Below are 24,594 nucleotides of genomic sequence, written 5' to 3'. Positions count from 1 at the left end.
AAAAATTTGTCACGTGCTCCCCGTACAAGCGCCCCATTTTGAACTTTGGGAAACAGGTCTTGAAATAAGAAATAAGCCGAGTGGAAGGTTTTTTATTGCATGAAAATGCAAAAACAAATCATTATTTTGTTTAAATATTGGAGTGCAAAGCCTACCAGTAAATTATTCAGGACATTTGTCTAACAAATTAATTTTCGTGCCCAGGCTCCATTTATTTGGGCTAAAAATCGTAAAATTTTAATGAAATATTGGTTAAAGTTTTAGATATCTTTCAATCTTTGCAGTATATTTAAAATATACGCATTTATTATTGTTTTCTAAGTTATTAGAAACCCAACTATAATCAAACATTTAAAATAAACGAAGAGAAAATATTGCAAATTGGGTTTTTCTATTCATGCTCGTACTTGACTTTGATTAAACGATTGTCGCGCGGTTGGTCGAAAAATCAATTTCATTAAACGCCATCACTCAAAATGTGAATTATGCGGTAAAGAAGAGCTTGTTCACTCGTAACCGCATAACTATGTACAATATGAGGGCATTCGTTTATGGCTTGCGTTTTTGTACATCTATCGTGGAGTTTGTGACTTTACTGATGTTCTTGATTTTCTTGATATTCTTGTATATTTGACTTTGAACCTTCATGTATGTTGCAATAAAAACCTTCTGATGGACGTGCACCCTTTGGTCTAGACGCCATCTTGACTAGTGTTGATTATTCTTCAACAACATGTGACTAACAGAACATGCACTCCATCCTGAGAGCATATGTCCGATTAAATAAGCAAATTTATTGGTATGGGAAGAAGTAGCTAATATAGTGATGAAAGTCATGAACCACAATACACATGTCAATAAACTTGTATGAGATTGTAGACAAATACGCTTTTATGCACAAAATTGTACTGATAGCAAAGTCTAAGATTCGTGAAAATACAGCTTATCTGCTCAAATCGCAACGGCATAGTTGCGGAAGTTAAAGAAATGTGAACTCTTGATGTTTTCAAACACTGCAAAGCAATTTTTCAAACAATTTCGTTTTCTACTGACTTAGGGTCATGTACCTCTTTTCTGCAAAATCTCTCTTCTCTTTTTAAAGGAAAGAAACGATTCTTTGGTATAGAAAATCTCATTCAAAAATGACACTGTGGCACTAAAATTGTCAGCTATTTTGTGCGCGGCCAAAGGGGTTTGTGACGTTAGTGGTCGTGTATATGTATATTCGGTGTAGTAAATTTTACCATTTAAATGTAGTGTGGCACGACAACAAAAGCGCTTTAGACTGCCAAATACAAATGAATTTGTAATAATACTTGTCAGATTTTATCAGCTATGGAATGAATGTTATTAATCGCAGTAAACGTTGATTTATGGTAGAAATACGTTAGCAGTCAAAGAGAAAATCTAGTTATGGTCCTTACTTAATAACACTGCAAAACTGCGGTCTTTCTCCCACATACGTATGTTTTTTTTTCTTAACTCTTTAGTTACAGGGCTTTTTTGTTAATACATACATTATAGACACAATTTTGGAAACAGATCTTATAGAAATTTTTCGAAAAACTAGGTTAACATTTGAATTCAGAATACTTAATTGGCCTTTGATGATACAGATAAAAACAGAATGCAGCACTCAAAGAAAGCTTAAAAGTCCAACAACTATAGTTTAGCTGCTTTATCTTTAAATGCTATTTCTTGCACATGAAACATCACTGTCATAGACTTTGCCTATGTCTAGTTTTGGACTGTTTGCTCTAAGGAAATGACTTGACATGGTTATTCTTATTTTGAATAGATGGTTGTTAATTTTCAACAAATATTTCGCCAGAAATTGCTTTCATACCATCACTTAGTGCTTCTTTCAAAAGTATAATAGGAAAGCAGTGTATCATGCTTAAAAATCCCCTTAACATTTTATTGTATTGCACAAGTTTTTTTTGAAAAACATAGTATATATGAAGTAAGCTGTTCCTTTTTTAACTCCATTTTTTGTCTTTCACCTATTACATATTTTGTTGAATAAAAATTTGTTTCTTGTATCAGTTGTGTGATTTACGTCAATATTGATTAAACTATTAAACAGCATGGAATTAAGTTCAATGTGTTCACCAAGCTTGCCTTCTGTAATCAAAGCATGCAGTACAGTCTCCTTTCGCAAATCTGGTGCCATTGAGCTCCATATATAGATAACGCTGCTCACTGTAAAGTTTCTTATCCTAGTTGCTAAAAACAGCATGAATATCTACTCTATGTACAGCAGTATACGTAGTTCTTTTTTGATGTATTAAGTTTAAACATCACGAAGACATGTCGCATTTACTTTGTGTTTTTGCAAGTTGTCAAAGAGCGGCACAATGTGTAAACAGGCTAAAGTCTTCATAAGGTAGTATGTAGTCTTTATTCTTAGCGATGAACGTCAATAATTTCCCTGGCTCATCTAGCACCTCTAAACAACAGAGAAATTTAAGACGGTTCATCAAACGTTTAATTAAACATCAACATGGCAATTTGTAAAAGAACACTTGAGTTGGCATAGAAAATGTTATTGTTGAATGATACAACAAAATCGAAAATTTAATGTAAATTGACGAAAAATTCTTACCTGTTGTCAACAGATAGGTTTTCTTTGAAACGCAGCTGTGAAACATTGGACATTATAAAATAAACACAATGAAACGCGTGCGCTGATTAATTTAGAGCCGAGTTTGCATTAGCCAGTGCAAAGCACATCTGAGCTCAACCAATCAAATCAATCTAAACAATCAATCAGTCAAAGAGAACCAAGAGTCAAAATAATTAAGATAAATAAAAAAACATGAAATTAGAATTTAAAAAGTTCCTTTAAATAGATGTAATATTAAGTACATAGAAATACAAAAACGCAATGTCGTCAATGGGTCACTATATATTTGTTTTAAAATAATAATTTATTTATTATAGTGGTCGACTTAATCATAACTATCCACCTACTTGGAACGTAAATTAAATCTTTTTTGATCTCTAGAACAGCATCAACTAGTTTAGAGTGTGTTTTTTTTTTGTGAAAAAAGAACAGTAGCTAACATGTAACAAAAACCGTTTTTATTTTTTCGATTTGTTTGAAAAATACATGTGTTGAATTTTATTCAAACAGCTTTAAAAAAAAGATTTTAAATTAACACATTGGAATGCAAATTGTTTTCTATAAGAGCATAAAAATTATTATTTCAATCTTTTCTTGAATTAAATAAGCATGTCATTGCAGCATTCCATATTTCTTTTGCTCAAAAATGTGTCGACTGCACATTCGATTCCTAGCAATTATTAATTAGGAGATATACTTTTTACAAAATACTATGTCACCATTAGTTTTTACAAAAGCTAAGGTTTTCTCTTTAGGACAAAGTTTAACAATAGCCAAATATTCTGTAGAGCATGGTAGTGAAGACATTCCCCGAAGTTTACCGGATTTCAAGTCATAGAAATGAAGAAAATCAGTACACGCAATTGCAAGAATTCTTTCTTCAGATAAGTAAAACATATGTGATATGCTATGTTCAAAACAACATTTCGTTTCCTGTTGTTCAAGAGAGTCCATTTTTACAAAGCAAATAGTGTTGTACTGTTCATCATCCTCCTGTTGTTCACAATTAAAATAGAAGAATATGGAGTTGCCGTTGAAGAAACATTTATCAAAACAATTTAATAAGTGGTATGAGCGTGAGTCATCACTATCTGTTTCACTACTAGAGTCTAGTGAGCGGGGAAACGAATAAATAAGTGTCAAATTTTTGTCGACATCTTTTTTCCATATCCCTAAAGACGACTCTTTGTCTATAAAAATGTATTTTGCGTCAGATGAAACAGAAACGTTGTTTGAATCTGTTACAAGAATTTCTGGGGGTAAGGTTTCACTGACTTGAATTGCATTAACAGCGCCTTTCACTGAAGTGTTCTCAAAATCACACTCCAAAATCAATAATCCGTTGTAAAAATCAACAACTTTCGACAAATTTTCAAGCCATTTAACCAAATGAGAAAGTGAGACTTGTTCACATTTCCAAAACTGTACCGTTAAACCCTCATCGACGGAGTATTTCAATAATCGTGAAATTCTGTTTTCATGATCAAATACAAACAAAGACTGTTTGGACCACCAGCAGGCAACATAAAAATAGCCAGAATTGATGAAGAATTTTTGTACAACTTCACTGGTATAGACATTCCATATTTTTATAAAACCGTCTGATGTACAGCTTGCAAGACGAGAACCGTCTGGAGAAAACGATATGGAGGAATTTTTCTTTTCTTCATAGAAGTCAGTGACTTTAAAAACGTACAGAGCATCATGGTTGCCAACACAAAACATGTCATTCTTCAATCGTGATATTTTTCGAAAAGCGAAAGGAGTTTGAAACAAAGGAAACGACGTAACTACTTCGTAATGCGTACTTTCTTTAAATTTCACCAAATTTCCTTCAACGTCGCATACACACTTCTGACCATTGTAGAAAAATGTCTCAAGTGGCCAATTTTCGCTATAATGATAATCAAAGCATGATACTGCTTTGACCTTCTTTAAGCTGTATAGCTCATTTGATCCAAGTTGTTGACAACTGTAGCAAATTCTGGGTAAATCAGTATCGTAAATTCTATTCAAATCACAGCAATCTAACATTTGCTTGTCAATTCTTTGCCCTGTAATGGCGTTCCATGCACAGAAATCATATCCAGCAAATAAAGAGTTTTGACAACAACGCTCAGTACCAAAATGACTTCTCAATTCATAATCATTATGAATGTAAAACTCATTTTCCTGAAAATCGTGATCATCTGCAACGATTACGGCGCCTGTTGCAATAAATGCACATGAATCAACTAGACTAGTTGCCGATAAAGACATCAGCAAGATTTGACGCTGTACGTCCCACAATTTGACAAAGCATGAACCATCACTAGTAATAAGTCTTTGGCCAGAGGGAGAAAATGCGCATGACAAGAAATGCTCGTCATATCCATGAAAGAAAGGCACTTCTCTTTGTTCGTTCAAACAAAGGGCAATATCCAACCTACCAAATAAAACAATGTTGTTGTCGGGTGAGAGCACGCAACAATTATTCTCTCTTTTTCTATTGTCATGTGTCCAAAGTTCGAATAAACACGGGACAGATAGTACAGTGATTAACCCACGAAAGTGGAGCACAATAGCTATTCTTTTATCTTTTGAGAAACAATATGATTTTATGTGCTTTGAGTTCCAGGTATCCAGCATTATATCATATACTTTGCCTCGCTTATTATAAACAAATTTCGGCATTTTTTCCAAAAGAGAGTAAACCATTTTCATTTCCTTATCATTAAAGAATTTTTCTTCATAATGCATGCAACTCTCTAAATATAGATAAGCTTTAAGAGTTGGAGGGACATTCAATGGATAAACTAATTTCATTTTTGTGATATGCCACGAAATTCGAGCACGCAATTGGCAAGAAATGTCCTTCGATCTCTTTAAAATAATGCTCCAAATGTCTATAAGTTCATAAGAAACATTTCGTGAAAAGCTCAATGTTGCACAAATAATAGCAGCATCAGTATACCAATGACACTCATTAACTTCACATTCCAAAAGATGTTTTAAGCCAAACTCTAAGGCGTACCTTTCTTCAACTGTTGGCTTCAAAACAACTCCAGAAAGAACCCGACGTTTGATTTGGTGAAAAATTTCATCACACAGCAGCCGAAAACTCTGATTGGCGTCAATTATATCAACGAAATACTCATGTTTCTTATAACCACATCTAGCCAGAAGCCAATCAATGACGGTTTTATGAAAGACGGTCACTTCATCATCAAATACGTAGAGAAGGCACGACACTGCTTCATTGACTTTCGCAATGATTTTTCTTGATTCACTCGACTCAGGACACAAGCCAAGAGATCGAGAGACAAAAGAGAGTGGAAGAGATTTTCCTTTGCAAGCAGCAAATAGTTGTAGTATGCTGTTAACATTAATGTCATTCTGGATTCCATTTTTTACTTCTTCTTTGAATCTCGTGAAATATTCCAGGTAAACTTTCTCTAAGCTTTGTGGAACAAACTCGTCCAACTCGTTGAGTTTCATCTTGTCTATCCTACCTCGTTTTTTTAATTGATCTTGAAGATGAAAAGCAAATAAAAATGAACCTTCGCATCTTGTTGCTAAATGTTTGATTACATAATCTTCGTAAAAATCTTCAAGTTCAAAATTTAAATAAGACTCAATATCTGAAGTGTTATCTTCGTTATCCGATGTTATATTTATTTTGCAAACACCTTGAACATTTGAAGCAGATATTTCTGGTCTACTTGTAACTAATACATATATAGATGCCGGTAGATTTGAAAACTCTTGCGCAACTAAATCCCAAACTTCATTTTTCCCATTATTTTCACTTTCATCTAAGCCATCGATGACAATCAGCATTTGTTTTTCTATATGTAATGCATCAAGTGGATTTTGAAGGTAAATTTGGAATGCTTCGTTTAGTTTATTAACTTTGTGTGGTCGCTCCAGTTGATCAAGCAGTTTATCTTCAAAACCATCAATATTGTCACACATTTGACTAGCCAGAGACTGCAGCATCAACATAGGATCATTCAAATTTGAGTTACAATAATCACAAAAGTGACAGGCAGCAAGTAAACCCTTTGATGCATAATCATCACAAATCTTAGCAGAAAATAAACTTTTCCCAAAACCAGGACCAGCAGTTATCAAAAGCACTTTGTCTTGACTTAACAATTTTTTTACAATTTTGTTTAAAAGCCATTTTCTTGATCCAGGAAAGAAATACTTTAGCTTTTGTTGAATTTTGCTCTGGAAACTATGCTTAGCTAATTTTTGTAAAATACCTTTATCATTTTGTAAACGTCTTATCTTTGAAGAGGGAGAAAAACCATCTTTGACCATTACTGTTAAATCATCGATGGAAGATTGCATATCGTTGAGCTTTTCTTTAAGTTCCTCTTCATCATTCTTCATTTTTGTGATAATTTCTACATACTCATTTTCATTAGCTGATAAGGAAGTCATCTTAATTCTCTCAATGGATTCTTGAGAAATTTTTAAATCAATCAAAACATCAGAAGTTTTAGTCCATAATGATTCAAAGGAAACTTCGTCCAACCGAGTGGATGGAACGTGAGCAAAACATTTATTTCTTATGAGTTTTAATCTGATAATATTGGCAGAAAGAGATTTGTCTTCAGAGTCAGGAGAACTGTTCCATCCTGCCCTTGGAGGTGACAAACAACAAATGTTACGGAAGAGAACAGTAAATAATGTGATGTCAAAATTTTCAGAATTTAGTGTAGTGTGATTAGAAGGGAAAAGTAACTCCCATTGGTGCTGGTTTATTACGCCGCGTTTTTTTAATTTTGAAAGAACCGATCGATTAGCATTTAACACAGAATGTAGTTTTGAAGGAGGATGAATGTTATCAAACGCCTTCTTTAAAGCTTCAGTTCCTTTATCAATCACTAGCATCACTAGCCTTGAAAAGTTTTCTTTTTCTTTCAGTTCCAAGCTGGTCATATCTTGACAATGTTCCTCGATTTACCTAAAACATAAGAACATTATGTTACACTGTTAGTAATGTTATATTAAGCTAACTATAAACGTTGCATAAACAAAAGAAAATGTACAGGGTACAAAACGTTTTATGTTTTCCAGCGTCTTAGAAATTTAACTCGACGTTAAAAAGCCATGAACATAGCATATCTTTTTTTTCAAAGAATTCAGAAAATCGTAGATTCCTAATCGACAAGAAATCCTCGAAATCGTAGATTCCTAATTGACAAGAAATCCCCGTTGTTATGCAGGACAATTGTTGAAAATTCACCATGAAATGTGCATATACTTGACAGAACCACTAACAAAAGATTTTAGCTTATCAACACGCAAGACATTAAAGCGCGTAAGGATTTACTTTTTCATGATGCATCAATGAAAATGACAAAATACAAGTATTACCGTATTTGCCTGTTTATAAGTCGACTCGTTGTATAAGTCGACCCCCTAAAATTCGACAAAAATCTACGATTTTATGATATATCCTTTGTATAAGTGGAGCTCAATTGTTTCATTATCTTAAGCTTATTACACGTAATAATTAATAATAAGATGTATAATTACAAATCGGTAATCTTGCTTTGCTTGGCACAAGCCAAAGCTCGCAGACGAATCATATTTCTTGTGACGACGAACCCACTTTTTCGTTGCTCCTCGGCCCAGCATACAAGTTCTTGTTCAAGTGCTGGCCACTGGCAGCTTTTTCCTCTAATATTTTTTCTTGAAACAATATTGCAAGTTAAAGTAATTACCATCACGTTTGAAGCGATGAATACGAAGTTGAATTTCATGACTCGGTGTATAAGTCGAGGTCAATTTTTTTAGGTCGATTTTTGATCGAAAAAGGTCGACTTATACACCGGCAAATACGGTATTAAATTTTTCATCAATGACGATGACAAAATACCAGTATTATTGAATTTGGTGTTATGTTCACACGATGCTGGTATTAAAAAGTATGAAACTATAACGCTATCCGTAATAATTTAGAAACGGTATGCCTATCCGTAGCAGTTTGAAAATGGTAAAAAAATTTTATAGTTTTGGTTACGGGTGAGCAATTAACCGCATAAGTTTCATTACAGTTCGGCGAATCTTTTTCTCTGCTAAAAATGACGAGATAAAATATTCCAACACATTCGTGACGGCGATAAATATTGTCAGACAAAATAGGCAGACTTCAAATAAATATAACTCAAATAAACTGAAAGCCGACATTAATCCGGAGTAGTGTGAACAGTAGTGTGAGTAGCTACGACACGATATGAAACTATAGCGGTAGGGGCGGGAACACCTTTCCCGCCCCTATGAAACTATACGATATGAAACTATAACGTAGGGGCGGTAATATCTTTAAGCAATACATAGCGCCTTATCGAGAAAATGTTTTAATATATTACCTTTAAAAAGTAAAAATTGGTACGCTTGCATAAATGTGGGTACTATAAAACACGAGACACAATAGATTCAAAAAATTGGAGTGGCAGTCACTTGCTACATGTTAAGATAAGAACATCAAACGAAAAGACATAAACAACATAGCATTGCATGCATAATTAGTAGATATGATACATGTCAGATTAAGTGATATTTGAACTTCTTATTGTAATATCGTTGTTCGCTGATACTTAACCTGTTATTTTTTCCACAATAAAATCATAATAAATTCACGTACAATCCAAATGTTATTACCGGATCACGAATAGTTTAAGAGGACACGCAAAAAAGCAAACGTTTTAACAAGGGGTAAGAACTTGACAGTATCCGTAAGGTTAATATTTCGAAATTGCAATGACATCGGGAAATTTGGATTAATATCAGAGGATTGCAAAGTAAAGGGAGAGTGACCAAAAAGCTGAAAAGCATGTGTGTTATCACAGACATGATCTTTGCAACTGTCTTATCTTACCTAGCATAACTTCAGAGATATAAAACAACCATGATCCAATTTTCTAGCCAGACCACTCTCAAAATCTATATGAAATAATAAGTTGACCAAGCTTAATATGAGTAGTAATTTGCGAAACATCTTATTCTTGTTTTTTCTAATCAGACATGTGTATTTTTGGGACGTATTGTTTGAAATTGTATTGCGACTATGCCTCCAAACGGTTCTGCGTTTATTGCAAACAACTTATGGCTTCATACATTATAGGTATAAATTGAATTCATTGCACAAAATTTGACCTGTATCATGCACTTCATTACCGACATTCATTACCGTTTTACTACAAAGTACAAGTTTAAATGCCACAAAGTTTCCGTCAAAATGCGCAAATGAGCAGTCGAGATAGCACTTTGACCAAAATATAGGAAACATGAAGTATAAAATTCCACTTCATTTCACTTTAACTTACAAAATTTGGCTTCCCTTACAAGAGTTTTGCACCGATAAATGAAGTGATAGGAAAACCCAAAAAAACCTGCGATATTTTCCGGAGAAAACGACAAACGCTTGAACGGAAATTTCATAGTTGTTTGTAATCAACCATGTCTGGAGATAACGACACACGGACAGAAACTTGTCAGCATAACATAGTAATTAGACCATAGTTGTTAGCTCAATGAGTTAGTCGCGCAGCATAGTAGTTAGCTACCCACAAAAACGACCAATGATCGTACCTAATGAAATGAATAATTACTTTTTGTTTTTCATATTTATGCATCAATGTATCTTTTTAGAATTATTTGCATTGTATGCTGGTAATGATGTCTTGGTGGAACTTTAAGGGTCTAACATCATTAAATATGAGTACTGCACAGTGATTGCTTGCTACTGGGTTGTTTTATGCAAGTTGGTTATTACAGAGTATATATGCAGAATTATGTGGGTTTTAATTATAAAAGATGCCTGAACAACTGTTCTGCAAAGTACAATGGCCTATTCATTTCTTCGTTTGTATTAACATTGTTTGAGAATATAATGAACACCAAATTTTTAAGCAAATGTGTAAGTTTTTAGCTCCAGTAAATTTCAGAAGCATTTCTTCCAATGCAGGATAACCTTAGCAAAGATCAATGTCCATGAAATTCCATGCATGCGAAGATATCGTAATCTAAAAATGGCTTTTGCCTCAATGTCATCAACAAAGAAAAGTTGATTTAGCTACTGATGAATGGAACATTTTAAACATTGAGGGTTTTTTTTGTATTTCAGAGTTTTCATGATGCAAACGTACTGATCGTATAAAAGACAATGAATACGCAACTGATCTATTTAAGCGCATGATTATTTCTTCTGGCTGTAGAAAACCATTATATTTATGGTATATATGACAAAGAACGGATTGTTGGTATCAGCCGCATCACGGTATGTCAGTCAAACGTAGAATCTTGCAGAGAATGAAGATCGATGTTGTTTTTATAAAAATATGTATTATACATGTAACATGTTATAGTAGCTAACTTTTTGCAGCACAACACATTTATCGTGAACGCATACGTATTAAAAGCTTCCTAATAGCAATTTTACCAGGAGATTTTGAAGTTGAAATTGGTATAGTAATTGGAGAATGATGAGAAAATAAAAAATTCTCCGAAAAAATGATTTGCGTAGATTTAACAAACGTTTGCACAGCTTCATTTTACTGACCCCACACCGTTAAACCTGTTCATGCCTTACATTCATATGTTTTTTTGTGGAGATTACTGACGATCGTAAAACCTATGTCTTTCCATTTCTGATGTTAAAAAACATACTTCACTAATCTTAACAACAGAAAAAAATTTAGCTGCTGGCTGCAATTCTAAACAATGAAGTATATGTTAATGTGATCATAAGATAAGCCAATCACAAAGTGACAATTGTGACGAGATTACAATATAACAGCACACATCGAAACGATCGTAGAACCGCTTTTACAAATGTGAGTGACATGACATAATTTTGAGTCAAGTTTTCAAAACATGGAATCCTATCAGGAGAAAGGCTGAACTATTTTTGCTGTTGATTGATGTGAGTTCATTGGGTTTGGCCGTAAGTCAGTGTTGTCCTTCAAACTAAAACATATCTAGCGCGAGAACATCGATAATGGAATAACAAACACGTAATATGGGCTCACTTTGAACAAAAAAGTGATAAAAAACTAAGATATCCTTAGGATTTAAGCAGAAAACTCCGGCAATAAAACAAACGTAACTAAAAATGACAATGCTAGCAGTCTTCTTCCTTCTGCTCTGCAGTGCTAAATACTAACTAAATCTTTTCAAAAAAAATAATAACAGTATGAGTATTTTATAAATTTTCATCAAGTACTTTTTCCTTTGAATTCTGGAATGCCTAATGCAATTATTCATGTTTCAGAACCTTTTTCATGCTTAAAAATAATTCACAAATTGCTCGCTCACAGCAGCTAAAGCTACTAAGCAAAATACTGCAACATGTAACACACGCTGGCTAACACAGCAAACTGAATACATTTGATCCACCAAATGATTTGGGTCGAAACTTTTAACGATTTTTGAAAATAAAATTCAATGGAATTTTTTATTTATTTATGCACGTATGCCCCTAAATATTTGTCGCCTGCTCCGCGTAAAAGCGCCCCATTTTGAACTTTAGGAAATAGGCTTTTTGACAAGACAGGTAAAACTATAAGTATTTTTTCAAAAATCTAAAAAAAATGCAGGAATCTGGAAAAAATAGAATAGCAGAGGATAGAAGTTTTTATAATTGATTTTTTTTACAAGAATGATGAAAGAATTTGTTGTACGAAAAACGCTATTCATTTTGAAGGTTGCACGAACTGCTTCAAAATATGAAGCGATAATGAGGGCAGGATTTTACCACATGTATAATATACATTCCTCCAAATGATGTCAAAATAAGGCAACTAAATAAGTAAAAACTAAAGGCTCTTGGCAATTAGAATTTTAGCTTTAGTTAACTGGCTGATGTTAAACAACGTAATAATTTTAAGAATTGTTTCCTGGTCAAACGTATCTCTTTCGAAAATTAAAAAATACTAATACATTCGTGATACGTACTTGTCATTGTCATTCTTGTCTGTCATATGTTAATAAATAACTAATTAATGCAGTACATGCAATGCAGCCGAACCAGTGAGCCGAACTGCCAAGATTGGCTTGCTAATACTAAACATTAATCAGAATATGTGGCGTCTCATGATTTAAAGCAGTTCGCTCGCATGTTATATCCAATATGGGAGAATAATAAAAATAATTAGATGGCCGTATAAAGGTTTGGATAAACAAAAAAATACGAAATTTTGCCACGTCACTGATACTAAACATCAAACAATAAAAACTTAAATCAAATTTCAAACGATAAATATATATCGCTGCACCCTATACATCTGCCAAATTTCTACTCCATCAACAAGAATTTTCGAATCATGTGAATGATATCAACTAAATTTTAACAAATTGCTTAAAAACTCATGCACGCTCACGCATATCACATAATCTCAATAAATGCAGTCGAGTATGGTATATACAATATACAAGAAGAGATAAATCTATCCACTAAAAATTCTGACTCATACCTTTTGTCTTGACTTTTGGTAGGGTGCATGAACAGAATAATTTACTGTCATAACTGAGACAACCTCAGTCTTGGTATTTCAACGGAAGTCATGTATATGGTCGTTGCTCGTAATACTTTTTAGCCTTACCAAACATAATTCTGTACCATTACAGTAATGAGGTTACGTTTGTATTTAAAAATACTGATTGCGTTTTTAAACCATAAATTTGTAACAACGTCAAAGCACGACAAATTTATAAACGATGATAATTATACCGCAACGAGGGCGCGGTCGGACCAAATGGATAAAAATGAGAAATCATAATCGTTTTCATTGACTCGCTGCACGCATGCGTACGAAGTGGAATTTCATTATTGACCAATTGCAAGGTTGCAAGCAATAAGAAATTTGTTTACAGCTCTGAAATAACGAATTGCATTGACAAACATAAGGGATCGCAACAAATATGTTGATTTTTACTTCTCTTCATAGTTCTGAATGAATTTTCACTTTTGAAATCAGCATTATTTAGACCTGCTATGCTAAATTTTCTGTTATCATTTACTGCAAAAACAATACTTCTAAGGAGCAGAAAAATGTTAATATTCTGAAATTTACATAACAGGACTAAGGCCTAACGTATTATGACAAGCTAAAACATGATGTTACAAAAGCTCACTCAAACTCCCGCGCTCACCAAGTGGGTCGTAAAAATCACTTTATAATTATTCGAAGATGTCATTTCTACTCCACTTACTGATTGATTTGATACATTTTAGCAAAAATTTGGCTATTGATGAAGAAACGACTATAATATTGATAGAGAAAGCGAAATTATTATGTCGCACTCAGCTCAGTGAGTGTACAGTCATAAGTCTTGAAAGCTAGCTACGTCAATAGAGAATTGTAAAACGGGGTTCTGAAAACTAGATATTGATAGTTTCCTTGCCCGGCTTGCATTGGTAAACTTGTGTACAATAGTTAAGTGGCGTTCATTGTTCTCTTGCGTAATCGAACCCTTTGGGTAGAGCTTTGATGGAGAAACCAGACAGTATGCAATATGCCCTCTAACAGACCTAAAAATGCTTTGGAATTTAATGTATAATTTTTTATTATCCAGGAAGGGTCTCGGCATTGCCATGAATCTTTTCCGTGGTGAACTAATTAAAATACTTATGTAACGATAAATGCGAGGTGTAGTTTCTAGAAAGTTTGATATTTATGGTTAACGTATAGAGATTGGGCTAGTGTATCTACTAAAAGTTAAATGAGCTCCGAAACAACAAGAAAAAAGAAAAATATGCGAGTCATCAATACAACAAAAGCATAGCCACACATGTATTAAAAATATATACAAAGTTAAATTGCTGTGATAGAAAACAGGTGGCAGCAATAAAAATAAAATCCGCTTGTGCTCATGCACACTTTCCTTCTTTTTATTCTTCTGCTTTATGTGGCTTGTCCATTAATGGTTTCACAACCACATGCATATGTCATATTAACACACAGTGTCATGATTTGTTCATTTACCATCAACCTCCATGGACTGAAGATCAGGCACACTGCCACTTTTTAAGAGAAGTTCTAATTTCTTCACCTCTTCAAGTGATTTCGCGTTAGCAATGGCAGCCTAAAATCGTGCAATAAAAAATCAGAAATCAGTGAAAAAAGTCACCACTGTAAATAACACCAAACATCAAAACAAAACTCGTAGAAAAAAAAACAGAACATGAAACTAAGACACCAAGGATAACATACATTTGGATGCATACTGTAAAAAGTAAAGAACTTTTGGCTCACAAAGTTAACGAATCCTCTTACCTTTATGGCGGCAATATTACTTCGCTGTTCATTTTTCCCTGCAGAAGTTGTTTGAGCAGATCGCTTAGCAACAGGTTCACCAGGAACGAATCTAAAAATAGGCACGCATTGAGTACACAGAGGCAGCCTGTTAACTCCTCGCCACAAATTGAAGTAGGTTAATTAAGGCAATTAAAATATGTATTTAATATTACTTAAACAAAACATCCTCGATATTTTAACAACGTGTTTTTGAGCTAACTGTTTGTGAAATAACCCCGTGTCAAATCCTTTCTGCATTTACCGAACTTCTACGGTTATAGATTGCCTGTCACATCGTGACAAGTGAAGTCTTAAAATTTCTCACAAATTATAACGATAAATACATCATTTTCAATAAAAACCAATTTTTACAATAAATACATATCGTCAACAACACGTGCACTTAACCTATAAATCTGCACGCTCGTGACTTGCATTGTTATTACTGATTGTTATCGCATGCTAAGCCAACTAGAAATTGATCGAATTGGTCATGTTATTTTGTAGTAAATACTTCTCAACAACATTGACTATGCCTCCGACGATTCCGTGCCAATTGTAAAGAACTTTTCATTCATCTTCGAACGCAGATGGACACTTAATACGAGCAACTATTTAATTGCTTTCATTTTACCAAACTATGACATGTATTATGCAGCAGTGAATCCAGGATGATTTTGTACGGGTGATTCTCTAGTTTTTATAATATGTGGCTCCTTTGTGGGTTATATCATTCAAATATCAGATTCTTTGTGGGTTTCACTTGAGACCCTGGGAAATATGTAGTTTGACAGTTGTTGTAGCTTAATTGGTTGGTATATTAATATGTCGTTGGAAATTAGCACGTCTTCTGCCCCATTGTAGCTAAGGGTAAGCGGTGCGCAATCACCCACGCACCCCTCCTCTAAATCCATCCCTGGTATTATGCGCTTATATCTATTGTCTTTGGGAAGCACAAGTTGAACTAAAATGCCGTAAACTTTCAATTAGAAAGCACAAATAAGCAATCAAGGTACAAAATATTGACAAAAATATAGCAACATTTATCACTTGAATTATAAATTTGCAGTTTAATTTACTCAAGGTGTTAACACACAACATGTTGCAAATAAAGTTTTGTATCATGAAAGTTTCACTCGAAATCGTTAGCAAAATAGCCAGCGATATTTTCAGAAAGCGACGAATGCTTAAAAGGTCTTCGTGATAATTCTTATATCCAACTATCATTGAGCATAACGACAGACAATCAGACACGGCCTCAGACACTTTCTCCGTAGTATACGTACATAGTTGTCGGCGGCGCATGTACATTGACACGGCCTCAGACACTTTCTCAGTAGTATACGTACGTAGTTGTCGGCGGCGCATGTACATTGACACGGCCTCAGACACTTTCTCAGTAGTATACGTACATAGAAGTCGGCCGCGCATGTACATTGTAACGGCCTCAGACACTTACTCAGTAGTATACGTACATAGTTGTCGGTCGCGCATGTAAATTGACATGGCCTCAGACACTTTCTCAGTAGTACACGTACGTAGTTGCCGGCCGCGAATGTACATTGACACGGCCTCAGACACTTTCTCAGTAATAAACGTACATAGAAGTCGGCCGCGCATGTACATTGACACGGCACTTTCTCAGTAGTACACGTACATAGTTGTCGGCCACGCATGTACATTGACAAACGTAACAAAAAATATGAATATGTAACAGCTGATATGTATTAAAGAGAATGTCTCAAATGTTTAATTTATTGTTTCTTGAACATTTTGCTTGTCAACAATAGACTTCTTACATGGCAGACTGACAAAATCCCTTAACTTCGCGCAATATTTTATGTAATGTTAACAGAAGCACAAACCGCAACAGCGTTCCAATAAGATGCAATCCGGTAGGAACGAGGCAAATTGGTGGATAGGCGTATATTCAAAACAAAATGAGTATGAAAACGTACTTGTTGGATGTACTCTTCAGGGCACCATTCACTAATTTCTCTCCTTTTTTACCACTGAACATTCTGGTAGCTGCTTCACGTTCCTAAATAAAGACACATAAAACCATGTTATGCTTCGTGATATCCTGAAACAGTAAATTTTATAGCCATGTACGTAGCTCCATCTATATAAGAATGTGCAAACGAGCATAGTTCGAGTAATCATTGCATCTTATAAGCTGCAACCTAAAACGCTGACATGCTACAACCTACTAGAGTAAAATCTTTTTACTTCTTCTTCGAGTCCTCCTTCTTAATGGGATAAAAGCCCATTGCTAGTAATCCTTGGTGAACGCAACCCCGCTAAAGTGCAAGACGACATGTATACACACACGTGTTAAGTTTCACATTGCATTATACTTTCTTCGACATAAGATCACCTAGTTTTGTCACACCATTCACATGACAACACGAAGCATTGAAGATTGAGAACAAGAGAGCAATTTAAGTATCCTTTCACCATTTAACATCGCCATGCCAGTCACAAGCTCGAGACTCGTTGAGTATAGCTTCGCACAGAGAAGAAGAGGAAAGATTTTACTTTGTATCGTTCGCTCGTTGAGCATGTTTGCGTTTTTAGTTGCAGCTTATTGCTCTGAAGATGACCAATAACATTATATATTATTGTGTGTTCTATTTTATCCTTTGAAATATCCCAGAAAAACAGAACTCCTAAATCATTCTAATTGGTTTCGAGGAAACACGGCCAGGTGAACTTATTTAACGAAAAAAGACTGGAATCAATCATCAACCTTAAAAACCTACCTATAGTTACTTTGCGTTCTATTTAACTCACGTTTCTGACGATTCTGAACTTGCACATTGCCTTATTATAATAGTTTAATCACACTATTGCTACAACGTATGTTGATTATTGCCTTCGTTTAAAATCTAAGTAGGAACATGTAAGTTTCGTTCATCGTTAATAAAAAAAAACAGATTGTTCATCATTAAACTGTTGATTATTTCGACCGGTTTGTTGCTGTGCTCAAATTTTCTGTTTCGCGGTAAATCAAGTATATTGTTAACTATAGAGATTACTTTCGAGTTAATTTAATTACATTTAAAAAGTCCGAGAAGCAATTTGCATTAATCAGAAGTCGCGTTAATTAAGTGTGTCGAGAATTTTCTATAAAAAGCAACTCGTGTTGAAAACGTAGCTATTTAGAGTTTCCACAGTCTTGATAGAACACAAAAGAATGAAGCAATCGAGTAAAAAAGACATTTGCACCAACAAATACAGAATAATATACTTACCCTTAATTTTATTCTCTGAAAATCGAGAACTCTTATTTGTGGTAAGCTGTGTATGACGTATAATCTGTAGTTGGGTTTATTCAAAATTGGATTTCTCATCAAACTATAACAAATTATAAAAAATTTAAAAAATGTTACTATAACATATACGTGTACTTCAATAACAATTTCGCCTACGTACAATATTACAACAACATGTCATCCTACGTATAACTTGTATATATATTACCTTAAATATCTCAAAGTTTTGACGCTTTTCAATGCATCCAAATCACTCTAAAACAGTTAACATAAAATAGATCAATACGTTTCAGGTAACTCAAGTGGTGATTAGGGATAGAATGATTTCAGATTTACAGTTAACAGATTAACATCAATAGAATGAATCGTTAAAAAGCTTTAACAATTTTCATCTGCATATAAAACATATCAAAGCAAAAGAAACAACCTTTCCTATGGTACCACAAGCATATAGCTATAGCGTATACAGTATCAAATTTACTAACCAAGTCATTCATACTGTTATTCGTCAGCACTAATGTCTCTAAATTTGGTAGACAAGTTGCCAATCCTTCGCCAATTCGACTAAAATGGATTGAACATTGAAACATGAATACAATTATTTCCACGACAAAAAAAAAAGATGAATACTTTGAATTTCACATTTATTCCTATCTAAGTCAATCCGTCAACACATATTCAGCCACAATCCTGACGCTAAACAGAGCAATATTGTTCACATGGATGTTAAGAAGGATATTTAAAATTACAAGACATATAAACTGAAAAGAATAACAATCTTTCTTGGGTGACGCCTTGTTGTACCATGAACTTTCACAAAAATACAACTTACCTCAAACTTGTCTGTCTTCACTTGCATTCAAAAAGTATATATACATAAAGTATTAGATGTTGACTTTGATGTACATGCTCAGTATTGCATTTGCGAAAAATGATTTCTTAGAGCAATTTTACCTTCACATCAAATTAAAAACTTTATATTGTCATCGAAAGCAAAAGGAATTTCGAAACAGAAGTAAAACAATAGCCATGCTAATTTTCATAATTTTGTGTCCCTTAAAAATCCAAATTTTCGCAGTTCTTAATAAGATCTCATTCGCAATGATTACCATAACATTGCTGAATATTACATTGTACGTAGAATTTCCACAAGAGAATCATTAACTGCAATTGCAGCACTGAGCACAATCTTAAATGCCACATCAACATTGTGCATTACATAAACAAGTCAATAAAAATCGTGAACTGTGCTGTTCGTTTCAGTTCTAACATTTTCCTTAACATGTTCTTTTACCTGAACAAATTGCTAAACCAAGGAAATTTGGCAAACTTAGGAGGAAAATAAACTATTCAATATGATGCGAACACATGCACCAGTTGCTTAAAAAGGTGCAAAGAAAATTACAGTATTCAAAACAGTTATTTTTTTCATTTGCACATGTGAAAACAAACAAACTAAAATGAGAGCAAATAAGTGAAACATATGTACATATATAAAATTGACCAATAACAGACAATTAATGTGAAGAGTAATGAAATATTAAGTTGACCAAGCTTTATGTGTGTATAAATTTGCAAAACACCTAAATCCTATTTTTCTTATACTAAAGCAATCATAATATAGTAAGTCATATTACTTGTCTGGCTTCTACATAAGATTGAGTAGTATTCTCCCCTGGCTTTAGGTTGCTTGAGTGAATTCAGAATAGGTGAAGGAATAGAGGTTTGAGATTAAAGAATTGAGGTAAAGTGTCCTTTCACCTTTTAACCCAGCTATACCGTTCACAAGCCAGAGACTTGTAGTGTAAGGCTCTCTATTATTTAGTAGACTCTTTCGAAATTTAATGTTTGGCAAATTTATACTCGAACTAAGCTTGGTCAACTAAATAATTCCTGTATAATTTCTATAAGAGCATGTGTATGTACTGCACCATAATTAATTGAACAGTAATGATAATATTGATGCACAAAACGAAAGATCTTACCAGACACGATTGTTGTTCATTATGAGACTTTTCAGCCTTTTCAACAGAGGAAAACCTTCCAGTTTCTTGATGTCATTATCCGAAAAGTTGATTGTATCAAACTGATCCTGTAAAATTGAAAATGAATATTATTGATGGAACTTCCATAGAAAACAGCAAATACATTAAATGATATATACTGGTATTCAAAATCATTCACAGTTATTAATTACAAATTAAAATAAATGAAAATGTTTTCTTGCTTTGAATAATACAGCCCCACTGAAAAATCTATTTGACAAAACTGACATCTACTAAGTATAATGAGCCATAACCAGAATTTTTTCCCCTTAAGCATAAACTTGGTTTTCTGGTTGGTAAAATTACCCACTTATAAAACAGAAAAATGTTTCCAAATACACAAATATGAAACCAGACAAACCAAATACTGTTATGTACAATGAATGACAAAATCAACAAAAAAAATTGGCAGGTTTGATTGGAAAGCAGAAAATTGGGTTCTCTCGTATTCATGTTTATTTAAATGCTTAAGACACTTTTAACATTCTAATAAAAAACATCTGATACTTTTCAACATTTTTCATACCTATATAACCAGTTTAAAGCTATATTACTTTGTTCAAGAAATATAGCATTTGCTGTGCAAACTGCAAAAAGAAAGCTGCTAAATTGTAAATCCAACTTGTATATGAAAACAGCACTTCCTTGAAAAATGCAACGGCAATTTTTTTAAATGGACATGTGACATCATTAGTTGTACCAGATTGTTAGGAAAAACATGTGGGAATTCTCATAAATTATTTCAGCCAGTTAAACTATGCAAAACTTCCTACTGTATTTAAGAAACATTTTGGTCAATTGAAATTATTTCCATTGCAAAATACCAGTTTCAAAGCTTCTTCCTAACATGCTTTATAAAATTTGAGTCATCACGTTGGCAGTTAAATTAGACTTGTCGCAACGAAGAAAGTGGGACTTCCCTTAAGTGGGATTTCATCAAGTTAGTATTGGAAACATGGATGTGTCAAAAATAGTTGAACAACAGAGCACATGCGTAAAGACTACAGAGCTCTACGTATGGCAACAATTTAAATTCATCAAAAGATCTTAAATACAATGATTAATATTATAGGGATGCACTGATCAATCAGAGAATAATTGGAAAAGCTGATTAATCAGGCATTTTATGATATTCGGTAATCGGCCGATTATGTCAAATAATTTGTATTGTCAAAGCAATGTACATTTTCACATCTTTGACTTTCATATGTGTACTAAGAGTGAAAATAGCCTCCATTCTTCCGTTATGAGTCATGAAACAATTTGCTAGGTATGTATTCACCATTACTTTTTGTGAGCCAAGTTAAATTAAATTCTTGCATTAGTCACATACTCTCAAAATGAAAGATGATGAAGTGCCTCAAACGCAGTGTTCTTTAGCGATTTCAAAGGATAAATAAAGAAGACTGGTGCCACATAAAAAAGCTAACATCATTTTCTTTTCTTATAACATAGCAAAACTTGAATTTTGTTACTAAGTTGTCAAATGTGCACAAATTTGCAACTAGATCTAAAAGATGTTAAAAGAGATAGATATGATTCAAATAATTCAAAAAGGATTTTGAACTTTCAATAGGAACAAAACTGATCAAAAATGAGTAAGAATCTCTAATGATTAAACTTGCAAAGTTTCAACTTGTTTAAAAAATTTTCTTTACAACCCTTTGGAGAGATCACACTTCCATATTTAAGCTAAAAATCAAGTACAACTAACGATGTTGCACTTCTGATTTCAGAAATCACAATTGGTTCCAAATTAAATGAGATATGAACTAACTGTAAGCAACATTCACTATTATTTGAGTCATATTATTTTACAAAACAATCAAATAATTGGATAAAATTTCTCTTCATAAAAACCTATATTGCACATACATATATAGTATAATACACAATATGACTGGAGATTCATGATATACATACATACATACCAAAGTTGCTCCAAGGTTTTCAATGACTGAAATCTTGTATCCTAGAACATCAAAATGGATAAACTAGTTTTATGATCCATTTCAAAAACTTATCAACAACTTATGTACAGTACTTTTTAATGAAAAGATCAATCTTTCCCTAATTACTACAGACATATCATAGCTGGTCAGTAACATTAAATTAAAAACAACGATCACTCAGTGACATCACCGAAAGGAACTGAGGGGGACATGCCCCCTCCCCCCCAGTTGTTCCTAAGACTAATTTTGAAATTTTGAAAAATATGAAAAGAAATAAAGGGTAGTATGTAATGAATACAATTTCAAACATTAATAAAAATAGTTGCTTGCTGTACTTAAACGGTCAAATAGTTAAGTCCAATAAATAGCAATCTTCAAATGTTGTTTGTAAGATTGCCTTGAATACAACTGTTGACACACCTGACTGAAACCTTCCCTTCTAAAAATGTGTAGCTTTAAGATGGGCAGATGCATTGTCCCCCAGTTTGAACAACTTCACAGTGCCGATCACTAAATAGACTATTAATTACATTAATTTTCATGATAAACAAGAAAAAATACAAAGTTTGAAAATGCTTAATTTTCAAATTTCATACAAAATAAGAAAAATAGAAATTGATTGATAATTGATAACATTTTCGTTAAAATGAGTATGAGTTTGCACAATAAAAGATTTCATTTGAAATAGTAATAAAATCAACTTTTGATTCACCCTTAATGAATTATGAGGACACATCAATTTAGTTGATGGCTACCTAGCCTCGCAGACCAAATACCACAGAAATTCAAGCACAAAAAAAAAGCCTGCTTTTTTCGTTTCAAGATTGCATACATGTACATTATTATGTCTAAATAATCTGAAATAAAGCCATAATTTTTATTACCTCGTAGATCAATTTCTCTGTCTTTGAGAGCATTTGTAAACTGTGACGACTGTAGTATGAGGTCTGCCGTCAATTTCATGATTAATTCAGGCTTCGAAGTACAGGTGGGTCAAAAGCACTCGCTTGTGGTTTTTCTCTTTCAAAATTTTTGAAATAGTTCAATAAAACCTCGTATAATCCAGCCTTCCAAAGATATTTTACGTATTTTTGATTTTTTTCGCAGGCCAAGACGTTGAATTTTCTAATGTTCGACCACGTTTTAGCAATGCGCATGCTTGTCCAGTTGATATGAATTATCGTAGGCGCAACAATTCTCATAACAAATTCTTACTTGATGTAGTATGAAGTATAACTGTATAACTGACTGCGAGGGAAATGTTATTCATTTCAATGAAGAAGCAGCAAAGCTTTGCCTACAGTGTTATGGAGGGTGGTCTCCGCCATAAAAGGACTTTTGTCTATTGAATCAGGAACGGCAGAGGCCATTTTTCAAGCAATAATTGAATTTTTGAGAGCAAAGGAACTTGATATCAAGTAGTGTATAGGCTTGGCCACTGATGGGTGCAACACAATGTGTGGAAGGAACAATTCTGTAATCACAAAATTTCGTGAACTATTCCCTAACATAATACATATAAGATGCATTTGACATTCTATCCATCTTTGTTCCTCACATGCTCTTAAAGTAATGCCACGGAACGTGGAGTTCATGGTGTCAGAAACGTACAACTGGTTTTCTCATAGCACTTCTAGGCAACGAAAGTATCGCCAGATCTATTCAGCTATCAACGTGGGGGAAGCACCTTTGAAGATTTTAAAGCTCTCCGACACACGTTGGCTATCTATTTCTTCATGTGTTCACCGAATACTCCAACAGTTTGACGAACTGAAACTACACTTTCAGCTTGCCAAAGATGAAGATCGCAACTACACAGCAGAATTACTTTTTCAAATGTATGGTGACGTGGAGAATAAACTATATCTAATTTTTCTGCAGCCTATCCTTAAAGAATTAAACCTAGTAAAAAAGCTGTTTCAGTCAGATTCTGCTAACCCGTTGCAACTCTTCACTGATGTTATGAGTTTGTATAAAGCGTTTCTTTTCCATACTATGAGGCCTGTGATCTTTACAACATGGTGCTCTACTCTCACATACGACATAGAGGATGAGAGAAATCATTTGCCTCTTTCTGCGGTCGACTTTGGTATTTTATTTTAAGTGGCATTGGCGGAATCAAATTTAACTCCTGAAAAGGTTGATGTAATCAAATCTAGATGTCAACAATTTCTGGTTGAGTTTCTCAGGCAAATGAAGCAAAGGTTGCCATGCAATGTGGAGCGGCTTGAGTCTATTGCTGATCTAAGTCCAACTGTTGTTACAGGCAAACAGAAACGATCTCTTCAAGACCTGTCGTTTCTTCCACTATTTTCTGGAGATTTAGGTAAACTTGACCAACAATATAGTCGCATTGCTTCAATCCAGTGGATTGATGTCAACGACCAGAAGATTGAGCAATTT

At 33.8% G+C, this 24,594-nt stretch overlaps 2 protein-coding genes across 6 annotated transcripts; both read right to left on the bottom strand.

The window, feature by feature from the left end:
• Positions 1–3,180: 3,180 nt before the first annotated feature.
• On the bottom strand, positions 3,181–13,368 carry LOC124440359. Of its 5 annotated transcripts, XM_046990739.1 has the most exons (5): positions 13,096–13,368; positions 9,501–9,565; positions 8,992–9,033; positions 8,156–8,311; positions 3,181–7,580 (listed from the first exon to the last, which is right to left on the bottom strand). In XM_046990739.1, the coding sequence occupies exon 5, from the start codon at positions 7,553–7,555 to the stop codon at positions 3,311–3,313; it is 4,245 nt and encodes a 1,414-aa protein (XP_046846695.1). In that variant the 5' UTR covers positions 7,556–7,580; positions 8,156–8,311; positions 8,992–9,033; positions 9,501–9,565; positions 13,096–13,368; the 3' UTR covers positions 3,181–3,310. The 5 variants fall into 5 exon arrangements, 4 of the variants coding, with proteins under 4 accessions (XP_046846695.1, XP_046846696.1, XP_046846697.1 ...); XM_046990740.1 differs by lacking the exon at positions 8,992–9,033; XR_006946664.1 differs by lacking the exon at positions 3,181–7,580 and having other exon boundaries at positions 8,086–8,311.
• Positions 13,369–14,391: 1,023 nt separating this feature from the next.
• LOC124440605 (U2 small nuclear ribonucleoprotein A'-like) lies at positions 14,392–23,338 on the bottom strand. The gene is made up of 9 exons (XM_046991009.1): positions 23,076–23,338; positions 22,171–22,211; positions 20,180–20,286; positions 18,680–18,758; positions 18,403–18,449; positions 18,174–18,276; positions 16,878–16,960; positions 14,899–14,989; positions 14,392–14,707 (listed from the first exon to the last, which is right to left on the bottom strand). Exons 1-9 carry the CDS (start codon positions 23,152–23,154, stop codon positions 14,600–14,602), a joined length of 738 nt encoding a protein of 245 aa, XP_046846965.1. The 5' UTR covers positions 23,155–23,338; the 3' UTR covers positions 14,392–14,599.
• Between the last annotated feature and the right edge of the window lie 1,256 nt (positions 23,339–24,594).

Source organism: Xenia sp. Carnegie-2017, unplaced genomic scaffold (assembly GCF_021976095.1).
Source record: "Xenia sp. Carnegie-2017 unplaced genomic scaffold, XeniaSp_v1 HiC_scaffold_2, whole genome shotgun sequence".
Classification (NCBI taxonomy): Eukaryota; Metazoa; Cnidaria; class Anthozoa; order Malacalcyonacea; family Xeniidae; genus Xenia; species Xenia sp. Carnegie-2017.
Note: the sequence above shows the minus strand (reverse complement) of the source record. Positions and strands in the feature narration are given on the sequence as shown.

What these genes read in the sequence shown, in the direction of transcription:
- LOC124440359 (XM_046990739.1), bottom strand. Translation starts at nt 7,555, where the DNA reads ATGACCAGCTTGGAACTGAAAGAAAAAGAAAACTTTTCAAGGCTAGTG.
- LOC124440605 (XM_046991009.1), bottom strand. Translation starts at nt 23,154, where the DNA reads ATGAAATTGACGGCAGACCTCATACTACAGTCGTCACAGTTTACAAAT. An exon ending in CTGAAGAGTACATCCAACAA is followed by an intron (nt 14,990 to 16,877) that starts GTACGTTTTCAT and finishes GCCTATTTTTAG; the next exon opens with ATTCGTTCCTGGTGAACCTG. An exon ending in GTAATATTGCCGCCATAAAG is followed by an intron (nt 14,708 to 14,898) that starts GTAAGAGGATTC and finishes GCACGATTTTAG; the next exon opens with GCTGCCATTGCTAACGCGAA.